Here is a 16,117-nt window from a genome sequence, read left to right on the forward strand (position 1 = left end):
CACACATGTTTCTTAATATAGATACACACAAAGTACAAAGTCACAAGTCCTCGTTCAGGTCTCACTTCGTTGGGAGGGAAGCAAGGAAGTGAGACCGAAAGGACATTTCCTACGTGTCAATAAATACCTACACCCAACACATTACATTAAGAACATGACATTTACAATATATATCATAATAAAAGATTTGTCTTGAAGGAAGAACAATTTTTCAGTGGGAATGCTTTTTTTTGTATGTAGTTTTTTGCAACGGAGGGAGAGGGGTGGGGGTATTAATTGTGATCGTTTCAGCATTTGTCCTTTTGTTATTATTTTATAGAAATATTATTGTGCTGCTGGTTGGATGATCATTTGGAATGATGCTTTTACGCTTCAGGCTCGTAATCCTGGCTCCCCTGAAACAAAGACAAACAAACAAAACAGGTCTATATTGACCTGAAAACTGTTATGCAAGGCACCTAAAAAGGTATAAGCAACCCTTTTAGGTCTAAAAAGGTTCAATATGGAACTAGATGGATCCTTTTTTAGGTCAAAAAAGGTTCTACAGTATGGAACCTTTTTAAATATAGTTCTTCATAAAGAACCAACATGATTCTTCGCTCAATAAATGTTCAATGGAACCTTTTAAAGCTCAGAAATGTTTTTCTCATGGTTCTTTAAAAAGAACCATGGTTCCATATAGAACCTTTGTAGAAAGCCAGTGTATCAAGAAGCAATAGAACCTGCTTTGGTAACAATATATGCATTTGTGGAAACGTCAGTCAGACTAGAAGAGAATAATAGTGGAGACTATTATCAACAGCATGCAATCAATTAAGGTTATATAACTATCGGTTATTTTCTTAGTGATTATTCTATCCATTACTTTTTTGATTAATCAAATAATCTAGAAATGTGTTTTTTCATTATATGTCAACAAATTGATGTTTTTTTCATGCAGAAATCATGAAAATCGTGAGAATAGCAGATCTACAAACTCAACTCTTATACATTTTTTGGTAGATCGGCTGCATGCTAGTTTGGAAAATCCAGAGAGTTTTTGAAACTTTTAGCCTATAATGACAAATGGGATCTTAATTGATGAAATAGATTAGTTCGATTAACTGTTGCACCCCTTCAATCCATCACTCTCTATTGGGTAATGATGTCACTGTACAGGTTGAGTGCGTCTCTCTCTCGGCCCTGCAGAGGGCAGCAGCGCCTCACAGCAGCTTCAAGGACATGTCGTGCTCAACATCCTCAGCATCCCCCTCCCTCACCATAAAGACAAGATATTTGCTTCTGATGATCATTCACGCAACACACTTTCTAACCGTCCGCAACGTTCCACAAAAGGAAGTGTGATGCAGGATGGGGGCTTATTTGTTTACAGTTTGATATTTCAGTGAAACAGTGATTCCTCGGGTGTAACAGAAACGTTCGTCCTGCGACTGAGAGTGGTCGGCAGAGAGACTCCATATTTACAGCAATGCAGGGAGACCCTGACTCTACCCACAATGCACGGAGCCAGCGAGCGTCATCGCCACACCCATTCAAGCAGAACCTAGCATGCTGCTGGTGTAGCGAGAGATGGGGGAGGGGGAGACATGTGGAGGATGGAGAGAGAGAGAGAGAGAGAGAGAGAGAGAGAGAGAGAGAGAGAGAGAGAGAGAGAGAGAGAGAGAGAGAGAGAGAGAGATTGAGAGAGAGAGAGAGAGAAAGAAATATATGGCGGAAGGACGTGAATGGAATATGCAACGCTCCCTCTGACGAATCACTTTTAATTTGCAACGAGAACAGGCACCTGCCTAATGCCTATATATTTACACACACTGTTATTTTACACACACACACACACACACACACACACACACACACACACACACACACACACACACACACACACACACACACACACACACACACACACACACACACACACACACACACACACACACACACACAGAAGATTATGATGGGGGAGGCTTAATTGAAAAAAAGAAATAAAGTGAATGGTCTCATGTTCTCAATTATGATCATTAACATTGTTAAGATCATATTATGCAATCAATGTTCTACTGAAGCAAGCCAGCTGGCTGGTGTCCACAATTCAAGGGATTTTATGCGATATGTAATCCTATGTTCTCATCTCAGCGATTATACCATCTAGCAGAACCATTCAATTAAACGCCACGTGACCCGTGTGACTTTTGTTTCATTTTTATTGCCATTTGTTTACTGTGGGTCTATCGATCCGACAGAGAAGGAATGGGTTCAGTGTGGTTTGTCTCGCCCTTGAGAGCCGCCTTCCAAAAATAACCATCTGTCTCACATTCTCATCTCTTCTGACCACACCCACATACGTGCACAGACACACACGCAGACACACAGACGCCCAGGCATGCCATACTAAACGTAGTTGTTTAAGTTAAAGTCAAGCTGAAATTTAAAAAAAGTTTTCAATCATTTAAGAGCACATCCACGTCATATTGGACGCCTGTTTAACATTTAATTATGTGCCAAAAAACATAAGGTATTTTAATATCAAAATCCAATTGTGATTTCTTCCTGTAAAACAAAATGTGGCACGTGCTTACGTCGGCAGGTAGCTCATTTCAACCAACGTAATATGACCTGTCAATCGAGCTGCATGCAGCTAACGTATCGAACATGGCTGCTGCTTTACAAACTAAAAATCACAAAAATAGGTTTCACATACAGTGCGTATCCCTCTCTCTGTAGGTGGCAAAGCTCCATGCAGTTCAACCCCACCCCCAACGCTGTGAATGGATAGCACGCACGCAGTTCTCTGCTCAATGATAATGTTCCGCCTCCCTATCCTGTTTCACTATAGGAAAAACCTTTCTCTTCTCCCAAGAAATAGCAGATCTACAAGCTCACAACGCGTCGCATTGAGAGCTTCTAGATCGGCAATTTCGGGCGAATGTTCCTCCAGCGTATGGGGCGCTAGGGTTCAAGTGGTTAACTCAAAGAGCTCATTTATTTATTTATTTGTATTCATAGGCAAAGGCAGTATAAAGTCAACGCAGTAGTGATTGTGTGGGTCAGGGGTGTAGGGTGTATAGAGCTGTTGAAATGCAATACACGATGAAATGTAACCGAGCTGGTGAATATTGATGTGAGGCATTAAAGGAGAAGACTCCATGCCTCCCTGTCGCCTTCGCTGAATCCCAAATCACAACCACTGCTCGTCTAAAAGCAAATTACACTCTATGCCGGGCGATATTGTGGCAATGCAATCTTTATGTACTTGAGCGCATTAAAATGTGGCAATATTTTCAGCAGTGTATCGTCGCTGTCGGGCAGTGCATCATGGCGAGTTGTGAGCTTGAAGATCGGCTATTTTGGCTATTTGATAGAATAAAAAAAGGAACGGTTTTGGACTGGCTACAACAGCGACATGCATCATACTGCTATATTTGAAAGTAAAAGGCATTCTGTGGGGGAGGTTACCTGCTGGGATTCGTCGTATGTCTCTCCTTCTGGCTCCAGCATTGCCTCTCCCTGCCCCTCCATCGCCTCCTGACCATACTCCTCAGGCTGAGAGAGAGAGAGAGAGAGAGAGAGAGAGAGAGAGAGAGAGAGAGAGAGAGAGAGAGAGACAGAAGGAAGGGACGGTGAGAGAGAGACAGCGAGAGACAGAAGCATGAAATATAACATTTAAAAAATAATAAAAAAGTGGACCATTAGTTTATATCCTATATCAGTTTTGCCAAAACGTATCACTCGATATCTAAGCTAACATTGAACGTCTAATAACTGTAGAGAAAACAATTGTGCTTCTTAACCATTTCATTTTACCATAGGTATTAAAGTATCTCTTACTAAGAGGTTTATGAAGCACCATGTGCTCATCATTCCTGCAACCTAGTACAAAGTACAATGGACCCTGAAAATAAAGCTAGTGGGCCATCACACCGTTATTTTTAAACACTAGCTGCGCTAATAAAGTCAATTAGGTCAGAACACACTATAATCCCGCGTGCCGTATCGAAGCTGATGTTATTACGGTGGGCCCACCAATGCAATTAGCGCGACCTAAGCTCAATACCATGATAAACAACTTCATGAGATGGAAAGCTGTCTGGAAGTTTATATGGGCAGTCCACCATATGTGATCGCGATTATAGCAAATACGCTCACATAAACAGAATTTCCAATGTGTGGACACAGCCAAGGAAAAATCTTCCTCCCTCGGAGTCAAGTATGAAATAGGTAACAATAATGATATCAACACTAGGAGTGGTAAAAAAGACTCCAATATATGTATGCAATATACTGTATGTATGAAATAGTATTTGATGATACAAAGAGTGAAGTAAAACTTCTATCACTCGCCAGCCACAGTCTAAATCCCCTAAAAAGAAACATTTAGTTAAAGGGATAGTTCACCGCCGGAATTAGTTTTTTTCTATCGATTAGTCACTCCCATGGAGACGTCATCAAATTATTGGCTTATGAATGCGAGAAAAAAAAACTATCTTTTTAACTCGTGTTCTGAGTTACCAGGGTCTCGTTTGGAGAAACACCTATACCCTACAGTTGAGGCCTTCAACAAGCCTCTTAAACGAGGCGGTTGGGAGATTTAATAGATTATAGTGAGTCAGAGGAGGGGGAAGGGTGGGGTGGGGGTCCTTAACCAGGAGGGGCTTAAGATAGGAGGAGGACCATCCTGTTACTGAAACACCCACACAACAAGCAAGGTGTCCCTGTTTGGAAGTATAGAGATCACTTAAACCATTATTTTATACTTTGGCTATTCAAAAACAGCAGATATTACAAGCTCATATGAGCTTGTAGATCCGCTATTTTTGAAAGATCGTGACAATTTGTGCAAATCTTTGAAAATACATATTTTTTAAATCATTTAAAAAAAAATCAAAAACTCAAATCTTTGCTTCTGGGAGTCCATGGAACAAACATATTTTCAGATGGGGGTCCGCAGCCAAATACATATCATTTTGGAGGTTGACATGAAATAGTTTGAGCGCCACTGATACAGCAACATGGGTTTTTCAGAAAACTGTTAAGATTTAGAAGACATTTTGTAGAATCGGAACCTCAGGTCTTAATGGGGTTAAGGTTGCTGCTACAGCTGCAGGGCTACGCCCCCTGCTGGGCAGGCAGGTAATGAGATTACAGTCATATCAAAGGGTGATGTATTTGGAATGTGCAGGAACTCCACATCCAAACCCTCAAAAGCTCATCCCTATTAACCCCCCTTGCCACTCCTCTCCTGCCCACCCCCTTCCATTTCCATCTTCTGTCCTCCTCCGCCACTCTCCTTCTCCTCTTCTTCCTCCCTCCGTCTTGTCCTCTCCTGTTCTTTCTCCTCCTCTCACGTCCACCGGTCTCCTGTCCTCTCCACCCCTCTGCTCTCTCTCCAGTCCCCCCTCTCCTCTCCTGTCCTGTCCTGTCTTCTCCTCTAGTATCCTAACCGCTAACCGGTCACCCTCAGGGTTCCCAGATCTGCTTATTATAGTTTCCCCTTAAGATTTTATTTGAAAATAGCCGATCTTCAAGCTCAGAACGCGTCGCATCGCGACACGTTGTGAGCTTGTAGATCTGCTATTTTGAAATAGCTGATGTATATGACCTGGTTGCTTGTTTCTCTCACAGAATCTGGCAACACTGGTCACCCTCTGCTGTCCTTTCTCCTCCCCTCCCCTCTGTCCCCTCCCCTGTTATTATTATTCTCCTCTGTCCCCTCTCCTTCTGCTCTCCTTTCATCATGTCCCGTGTTCTAATTGAAGGTGAGCAGAGACACTGAGCACATTGAGTCTATGTGTGCAGTTTAAAATGTGCTACATTATAAATAAACTGTGACTTGACCATTATACTGACTTTGACCACGTTTACCCAGAGAATAATAATGGAGCATGCTGGTGGAGAGAGCTGATAGTCCCATGGAGCAGTGGTTCTCAAACTTTTTCATGTCAAGGACCCCCAAAATGATATTTTTTGGGCCACGGACCCCCATCTCAAATATGTTGTTCCAGGGACCCCCCCAGAAGCAAAGATTTGAGTTAAAAATGTTCGCTTTAAAAAAATATATATATATTCAAAGATTTGCACCCATTTTCAAGATTTCCCAAAATTGATACCCCCCTTTTTGAAAAGCTTTGGTGCCAGGGACCCCAAGAAGAGAATATCTTAGTTGTAAGATTAGACTTCAGTACATCATTTTACAACCTGTCTACACTATAAGTAGGGAGAGAGAGAAACCTATGATCTGAATAAATCATTCTTATACAGAACATTTACAGTATATATAAATTTAAAGTACAAATAATAGTTAATCCTGGCGTCCCTATTTTGTTCATGTCACAGGCAAAAACTTGCAAAAATAGCAGCTCACAACACACGTGACACGTTGTGAGCTGTAGATCAGCTATTTTTGAAATTGTTATTAAGTGGTTAAATTGTTCATTTTGCTGGGAACCCCCTGGAACCAATGCACAGACCCAACTTTGACAACCACTGCTGTAGGTGCAATCCACTGAACCCCTACCTGCTCACTTTATGTGAGGCACCATGGACAAAAGAGTCAGCTAGTCTCTGGTGGCCCTATTCCTTACTCCACACTGTGTTCCAATACCAGCAATTCTCTCAAAAACGCCCGTATAGTGAGTGAAACAGACGGAGGTTGTTCAGATTTCAAGAAACCAATTGCTATCCTAGTGGGTTGTCCTGTGTACTGCATCTATAAAATACAATAGAGCTAGCACATCTATAAAGCTTTTTGGGAGCCGCGTAAGCCAGTGTGCTGACTTTTATTTGTGATTGGTCCTGTTAATCTATACTTCTGTAACAAACACAGTTCAGGGCAGAAATGCTGTATGTCCAAATAAATGTCGGAACAAATCAGAGCACTATGACTTTCTCATATCCGCTAGGCTAGACTAAGAGACAGATATAAATGCTTGTGAAATGTCGTACAATGTCACAGAGCTGTTGCTGTTGTGTATGTCTGCTAGGGCAGTGACTCCCAGACAGTTAGACTGAAGAAGTCCTTTGTTCATCAGTCGACTTTGAGGCTGATATTGATTACGTTTACCTTTTTTCCCCGATTCTACGAGACCCCTGTGTGTGTAAAGAGGGGATCACCGTGAGGACGGTGATCACGGAAAATATTTTGTGACTGATTGAAAAGGTAAAATAAATGTTTAAAACGCTGGCACTGGCTGTACCCTGTTTTAAAAAACCTCTGGCACTCAATGTGTTGAGCAAGATTTCTTAAGATTATTGAAAACCATGCATTACATTCACCATTACAAGTTAGTCCCAACCGAACATAAGAAGCAGATCATTAAGGATAATGAAGATACATATGGCTTTTTAAAAGCAATTGTCTCAGTCTGTAATGCCAATGATAATTGTGTTTTCCCTATCCTCAGAGAACAAGCTAATTAAATTCACATGTTCTTTCTGAACAACAAAACAGCTAAATAAAAACAAGACTAATCTAAAGGGATATTTATTTCACAGATTAAGGGTTACTCAACTGCTTCAGGCTAAGCAGCACATATCCCCTGCTGGTGGGTAGAAGATAATAATATATCCTTTACACAAGCGGTCGTAAATTAATAACTGAACACAGAGAATTACTGAGAGTAATCTTTTTTGCTTTGAGAATGTACAAGTAGACCTTTACAGGTCTATTAATACATTATGTGAGATTTTAAATTCTAATAACTCTAATAAAGTTGCTACATGTGAATGTGTATTTAGACTGCTGTTGGTGGCGACAGTGAGTCTCAGTCCTTTTAATTTCAAGGACCCCAGTTTCATTTGCATTAGGCCACAAACACCCAATTAATATCTACACAGTAAAAACCTCAGTGTTCATTTATTTCAAATGTACAAAAGTGTGCAAATGGAACAACAAAAATGAATAGACCCGGAGTTCCCGGAGGGTTAAGGGTCCATTTGGTTCCAAACTATCAATCACTTAGTCGGTGAGCCCCCTCAAGGACCCCATGTTGAGAACCAGTGCCGTACAGTCCAGTATACATACGTTCATGTCAGTAGGGAACTCGTCCTTCTTCACAAGTCCAGTGGCAGCAGCAATGTTCCCCATGGCTCCGGTGGTCTTCTCCGCCACTGCAACACACATGCATTATGCATAAGCACACACACACACACACACACACACACACACACACACACACACACACACACACACACACACACACACACAGACACACACACACACACACACACACACACACACACACACACACACACACAACATCTTAAGCATTTTCAGGAGGTTTTTACAGTGTATATCACACACACACACACACACACACACACGCACACACGCACACACAGCCCTAATGCAGTCTCATCCTGTTGTTCTTAAGGTCATGCCGCCACAGTGCGACACAGTTTCAGGCTAGACACTCCGTTTTTTAATCAGCTCTAAGTGCCTTTGTCGCTACAATCTAAGCTTCTTAACACCTTCGACGGCAACGATCTAATGATGTGGCCCACGGGCGGAACACTCACCTGTACCAACGCTGTCTTTGGCCTTGGTGCCTGTGGTGAGAAAAAAAATGCACAAGTGTGAAATAAACAATGCTACGAACAAACTACAACATTCAAACAGATAAATGGTTAGGCTACAGGTTCCATATCAGATGATGCAAGTACAAGCTTACTCTTGTCTTACATAAATACACATAATTTAGATATACATACAAACAAACATACATACATACATACTGTACATACTCTGTGATAGATACACACGCATGCAAATGTAATGTCTATACTGTGGTCAGGTCAACTATAAGTTGTAAAAGAAAGAAGGCTACAGCAGATAGAATGCAGTTCGGATTTTAGAATGCAGATAGAAGTTTAAGCTACTTTAAAGCTGATCTCAGTGTAGCAATTTAGTTTGTTTTATTCAGTTTTTTTTATTTATTGGACTGCAAGTCTGTGGAGCCTGGGCAAATGAGTTTGGCCCTTATTTTTTATTTATACTTGGGTGTGGGTGTCGTGCACTGACGATATCAAATCAACAAGCCCACAGCACGTTGTGAGCTTGTAGATCTGCAATTTTCGGTGTACTAACTATAAAGCAGGCATGGATCCGGGCATGAATTACTAGCATCTATTTGGACCATTATGTCTCACACTACGTATATTCACAGTGCACAGGGGACATCCTAATCTCACTAAGAGTGGAAAATGTACAGGTCAAAATAATGTCATCTACTTAGATGATACAAAGAAGCTAGGTCATCATTAGTACAGTAGGGCCTTATATAACGATGTAGACTCTTATTAATTCCCAGACTCATAACTAATTGCCTCTAGTGGGATTAATAAAGTTGCTTGAAGTTGAAGACATAGCGTCCTGTTCAGAACTTTGCTTATGATTAATCAATGTAATAAAATAAATAAAAGAACAATGCATAACACTGTGTGCCAAACTGGAACACCAGGGTGCGATTATAGCATAGCGATGGTACAGGAACACTTCTATATTCTCATCGTTGCAAGCTGCCACGGTAGTCTAGGAACAGGCATCTCGAACCGTTCGGTTTTATTGATCGTTGATTTATCAAGCCGACAGCTCTGCGGATGGTCGTCAGGTTACCATTTCTCCCCGAGGCACCTTAAAGGGCCACTTCACCGTTTAACCTGAATCCCGTCATTCTATTGTGAGGATAACGTGATGTGAGAATCTGACATTATCACTTTCTCGTGTGTTCTGTATCTTGAGTGCTCACTCTCAAAGGCTCACAATACGACAGGATTCAAGTTTAAACACTTAAATCCTATATACTTCATTTAGCATCGACTTTGCAGAAAATAGCAGACCTACAAGCTCAAAAGGTGACGGTTATTTTCATAGAATGTTCACCCCTGAATAGAGACGCTAAGGTTCATGTGGTTAAAAAACTAAAACAAAAAGGAGACGTGGCCCTTTAAGACCGAGGCGCCATTAAACTTCCCAGCCGGCTGAAATACAACCGCTGACCTTTGGTCATGACTAGTTCCATCAGTGATCAAGTCGGCTATCTGAGCAGTCTACTTGGTGCACCCGCTCAACTTCTCGTCATCCTCTACCGTCTATCTCTCACTGCACCCTTGGGGCTTCTAAAAGCCCATTGGAGAAAGAGGAGAAAACCTTAAGAAGCGCAGGAACGTTGTGTTCAAAAGATGAGCCTCCAAGCGCCACATATACGTACATCTGAGAGAGGCGTCTATCTAAGTGCTGGTCGTCGATGAAGCACATAAGCGCGTGGAACCCGTACTTTACACTACAGTGTAAAATTGCAGCTCAAAAAGCACCAGCGAAACACTCTCTGAAAAATAAGTGATATTTTTTGGTTTATTTTTTATTTTTGTTAAAAGGTTAAAGTACTATATTCTGATAGTAATCATTGCTACAGAGCGTTTGTTCGGTCACAGGGGTCTCTCCAGCTCTTTAGTAAACATATTATACATACTGTACATTTTCAGGTAGGTGACAACATTTTAAGCCAATCAGGAGAGAGTACTGAAAATGCATTTTCTGTTTTAATAAAGAGCTGGAGAGACATGGGAGACTCCTTTTACTGAACAAACATATAGCAATGAGTAATCAGCATATACAGTAGAGCTATTTAACACTTATCTTAACAAAAGCAAATCACTTACCCTCCCTTTAATTGAGTTTAATTTTTTTTTAGACATTTCAGCATATTGCTCTAAATATGCATAGAATATGCATTCCAGAGGAAGAGAGATATTGTCTGTTTTGTGAACTTGGGGAAATTGAAAATGAGGTACACTTTTTGTTTTATTGCTCAAAGTATGATGATATAAGAGAGGTATTTGTTAGTAAGATGTCTTCTATTTGTGGACATTTCCTTGAGTTAGATGATTATGAAAAATTTGAGATATGTTTTGTTAAAGGAGCTTTTGTTGTTGCAGATTTTATTTGTCAAGCTTGGGAGAGAAGACAGAACAGTCTGTATAATTCTGAGGTATAATTCTGAGATGTAATTGAATGTACTACGTGAATACATTGTAAAACATGTTATAAATGTAAAATGGTGTCTTATAAACCCATGAGGGTTGGGCACTTTGTGTGCAGGACACAGAAATAAAATGATCTATCTATCTATCTATACATATTATAGATTATAATTGTCACTATACAATATTATCATCACAATAGCAATATGAGCCTAAAATACAGTGATATTTGATTTTGTCCACATCACCCATCCCAATAGAATTGGCTGATTAATATTGTGAATTATAGCGACAATCAGGCCAGCATTGCACCTTCAACAGGGTGGCACATGCTCTGTGAGACTGTTAGATGTGATATTAAATGGTGTCTCGTAAAGCAGGGTCTTTCTGCCTCCCTCAGACTGGCTGCTCCTCTCAGCTGGGTGGGTGGGCGGGTGGGCTGCAGCATCAAAGGTGGGCTGCAGCATAGACCTATCAGCTCCCTCTCACCCCTCCTCCACAAGGGGGCTTAGCAGCCAATCGTGTGTCGCTTTCTAGGACGACCCTACCGCACTCAACAAGCAGTACACAGATGTACAAGGATGCTACAGATAACGCTAATATCCGCTCACCTCCTTGCTACTACAGCATGGGCAGAACTGAAGAAAAGACCAACCTATGTTAGTATTATTATTATTACTACTACGTGTGTCTCAAATGGTGTACGTGTGCCGTACACCATTTGCACACTGATGTGCCGTGAATCAAGTCCAGGTGTGCCTTGGCATCTTGTGACAACCACACATTATTATTGCTATATAACAACTATACAAAAAATGTAATATATCAATACTGTGTGCACTCAATACAGAGGTAGATTTTATCTCTGTATAGCGCCAGACACATACTGTATATATGGAACAAATGTCGACCTGCCATCCTATTTGGTTGCAGCCATATGGCATGTGCCCTAACCACTTGGCTATCGAGCTGCCCTGGACACAGGAACTAAGACAGTCAGTCATATACCACAGCACCCAATGAAAACTAATTCAACCATCTGTTTCTGCCTATTTGTGATTTATTTTTATTTTTTTATCAGCGACGGCAGAAGGACAAGTACACAAATCCATGGCTGTCGCTCCTCCAAGAGATGGACACTCGCTGTGAATCTGTTTCCACAATCTGTTGCAGTCCAATGACATGTGGCACGCACGTATACCTCCCGTGAGCAGCGTTGCCAGGTCTGCTTATTATAATTCCCCCCCCCCCCCAAGATTTTATTTGAAAATAGCAGATCTACAAGCTCACAACGCGTCGCATCGCGACGCGTTGTCAGCTTGTAGATGTGCTATTTTCAAATAGCAGATGCATATGTTTAAAGTGCTCGTGTAGCCCATAGTCGCTTCTTTTGGGCTTGTTTTCCTAGACCTGGTTGCTCGTTTCTCTCACAGAATCTGGCAACGCTGCCCGTGAGCTCTCACCACCCTGCGTTTCTACTGCCCCACCCCCATTCCCTTTAGCCTGTTCAGAGGACAGACAACGAGGCCATCCACAGTACAGTGCCCCGTGACTCAATGTCACCCCGGTGCCACTGTCCTGTTTCCCAAATTACAGATCTTTTCTGAGTCATGCTGTTAAACCACACGAACCCTATCGGTCCTATTCTGGACATGTCGTAATAGGCGAACATTCGGCAAACATTCCGTGAAAATAGCTGATCTACAAGAGATTTTATTATAGGGGGATTAAGGGAGGGGGGCGAAGTACAGACCCCTGGGGGACCCCGGTTCTCTTTAAGTGGTTAAAGCAGTGCTACTCAACCTGTGGGTGCTTGTAGATCGGCTATTTTCACAATATTTATCTGTGGAACTGACAATTGAATGCCTCAACTCCTACATTCCAAGTGCTTATCAGGGTGGGGGGTCCCCAGTTCAATTTTGATTATTTTGGGGGGTCCCCAGTTCAAATAGGATTATTTTGGGGGGTTGAGAACCACTGGGTTAAAGGACCATACCAGTCTAGTATGCAACTCCAATCACAGTATACTTGACATTCCTTTTTGTGTTTGACTTTCAAGGAAGCTTCTGGATTCTATTCATCTGAGTACAATATGAAAATCAAACTTGCAGAGATAGGTAATCCAACATAGTAAGCTTTATAACTGCTTTATTTTTGGGTCAAAAGTTACATTATCATTCCATTTTAATTCATTGAACCACTTAAATCCTACGTACTTAGTTGACAGGGGTCCCCCAGGGCTCTATACTTGGTCCACTCCTTTTCCCCCCAATTATTCAGCTACGTTTGGTAATGTTTAATGACTATAGAGAAAATCGAAACGATGACAAAATCTAAAAATGAATCCATTGACTGAAAAATGTGCTATGCTTACATACGATACGGTCTGAAGTGACTTGACAATGACATGTGTTGAGAGACAGGGTATTCACTGAGAGCAGTATGGTCCTACTACAGAGAAAAGTGCTGATTAATAGAACAGCTTCAAAGAATGACCTCTCTAAGCAGCAGAACAAAATTATCAATCAGCTGATCAATTATTGATCAGATGCACTGACTGCTTAGCCTGGAGAGATATTTGGCTTAAGTTCCAAGCAGGGCTACTCAACCAGTCAAACAGTAGGTGTCCTAAGAACGGACAACAGGATCAAAATGTCTCAATGGAAGAGTAGGGAGAGACCACTTCCAACCATGTGCTAGTTCTATAGTATTAACACTGACTTGAGGCTTGAGTGGGTCGGCTATTTTCAATGCGCGACGAAGTATAAATCGACCCGAGCTTCAATGCAGCCAATCAATAAAGTATACAATTATCTCTGGACAATTGGGGATGCTGAATGTTCTCTCTCTGCTGGTCGGTCGCCTCCTACATGAAGCACAGAGAGTCACCTGCATGCATTCTCATTATATGGGGTGCGTGTGCGTGTGTGTGTGTATTACTATACTTGCGAGGACCAAGTATAGTAGAATTTGAAGAAATATACATTGTGAGGACCGTTTTCCTGGTCCTCACAAGACAAATGGTTGTTTTATAGTTAAAATTTTTTTTTTTAATGATACGTTTACAATTAGAAAAACATTCAGGTCAGGATTAGACATTTAGAGGTTAGGTTTAGGGATTGGAATTAGAGTTCAACATGATTTATACTTAGTCGCGCGCCAGTGTCATGCACCGAAAAATAGCCGATCTACAGTATAAGCTCGCGACGCGTTGTGGGCTTATAGATCTGCTGTTTTTCGGCTTTAGGCTTACGGTTAAAAATGGCACAATACATATATTTTATGAATGGCATTCATAAGATGCTGTCCTAAAGTGTTGATGTCCTCACAACAGTATAGTAATACAAACGAGTGTGTGTGTGTGTGTGTGTGCGCGTGTGTGTGTGAGAGAGCACCAGCAGGTATAGTTAACCATCTTACCTATAAACATGACCCCTTCTTTAGTCTTTTCAGTCGCCACGGCGATGCCCTCCTTGCTCTTCTCGGCAGCCATCGCCACGCCTTCCTTGGCTTTAGACAAACCCTTCATAAATACATCCATCTTGGCCAGCAAGCTGTTTGTGCAGAGGAATGGAATGGATGACATGTCGTTATGTGTTACAGCATGATGTATTCATACTTTGTGGTGGGACGGTGTCGCGCGCCGCGAAAAGGAAAAAAGCCGATCTGCAAGCTCACAGCGAGTCCCGTGGTGAGACACTGTGAGCTTGTAGATCTACTATTTTCAGTCACAATCTAGTGACAGCGGTAACGGTAGACTGCTACTGCTGAAAATAGTAGATCTGCAAGCTCACGAGTCCCGTCTGATGAGACACTGTGAGCTTGTAGATCTACTATTTTCAGTCACAATCTAGTGACAGCGGCAGCGTTGGAAATACTAGTGCTGAAAATAATAGATCTACAAGTGCACAACACGTCCCATCTGATGGGACACTGTGAGCTTGTAGATCTACTATTTTCAGCAGTAGGCTAGCATTCTAACCCTGTCACAATCTCTGGCCTCCTGTGTAGGCGTGGTTTATCCATAAAACCTGATTGTGACAGTGACAGAGCTCACGCAAACAATTAACCACTTAAACCCCAGCATGTATTGTGGGGTCGTGGGGAAAGCTGAAAATAGCAGATAGGCAAGCTTATAACATGACACAACGTGAGCTGTTGCGTCGCGTTGTGAGCTTTGATCTGCTATTTTCAGCGAAAGCTTTCCCCACGATAAAGGGAAAATGAAAATACACTAATATTGAACCCTGAGGGACTCCGCGGCGCAATCCATATGATATGGGGTTTAAGTGGTCAAAGCATAATTTACTCAATCTCGCGCTGGGTGTCGCTGGCCAAAAACAGAACAGATCCGGCCAATCTATTGGCTTGTAGATCTGTTCGTTTTTGGCACTCGACACCCTTACACCACGGAGAATAAATTAAGCATTAGGGCCGCCACTGTACACCCGCCATGGACGCGCAGTTCAATGACGCGCGTCCAGCTCCCTTTTCTTTTATCCGTCCGTCATTGCATGAAATATTCAACACATCAGTGAAACGGTTAATTGTGTTACGCGCTCATTAATTATTGGTCGCTTGAAATGCTATCCATCCCACCATGGCTGCCAATGAAGGACGTGGTGATGGCTTTGACTTGAAAATAACGCAGGCTATCTGGGTAGATATTAATATTTACAGGCTAAATATACATTTATCTGGGTAGATTATAAGATAAAGATCGAGCAGATTAAATATAAATATAGATAAGATAAATATAGATTTATCTGAGTGGATAATATATACAGGCTAAATATAGATTTATCTGGCAGACCAAGTAGCCTACATTTGAGGGCTCGACAGCTTTTTGCTGGGGGGCGGGGGGGGGGGGGCGCAACGACGACGACGACGACGACATGATTTTGATATCGTTTTGATATAATTCACACGTCGTCACTACATAAATCCACACATTTACAGCGAATGTCAGATGTTGGTAGGTTATTATAGCCTATGTAACAATGTTTATTTTTGGGGTTATTTTAGACATGTGACCACATAATATTTTATTTCACATAGGCTATGTGAAATAAAATATTATGTGGCCTATACACAGTCATTAGTCTTAACAAAAAAAAAACACACCAATTCTGAGCCCTTCATA

General features: G+C 41.6%; 1 protein-coding gene across 1 annotated transcript; it reads right to left on the reverse strand.

Annotated features, from left to right (window-relative positions):
* Positions 1-300: 300 nt before the first annotated feature.
* On the reverse strand, positions 301-14,515 carry sncb (synuclein, beta; the record flags this gene model as incomplete). Its single annotated transcript, XM_084085735.1, has 5 exons — positions 301-395; positions 3,454-3,540; positions 8,018-8,103; positions 8,512-8,541; positions 14,395-14,515. The coding sequence occupies 5 exons, from the start codon at positions 14,513-14,515 to the stop codon at positions 366-368; spliced, it is 354 nt and encodes a 117-aa protein (XP_083941861.1). The 3' UTR covers positions 301-365.
* Positions 14,516-16,117: the final 1,602 nt, after the last annotated feature.

The sequence above is a fragment of the Gymnoscopelus microlampas genome, assembly GCF_963454915.1.
Source record: "Gymnoscopelus microlampas genome assembly, chromosome: 18".
Lineage (NCBI taxonomy): Eukaryota > Metazoa > Chordata > Actinopteri > Myctophiformes > Myctophidae > Gymnoscopelus > Gymnoscopelus microlampas.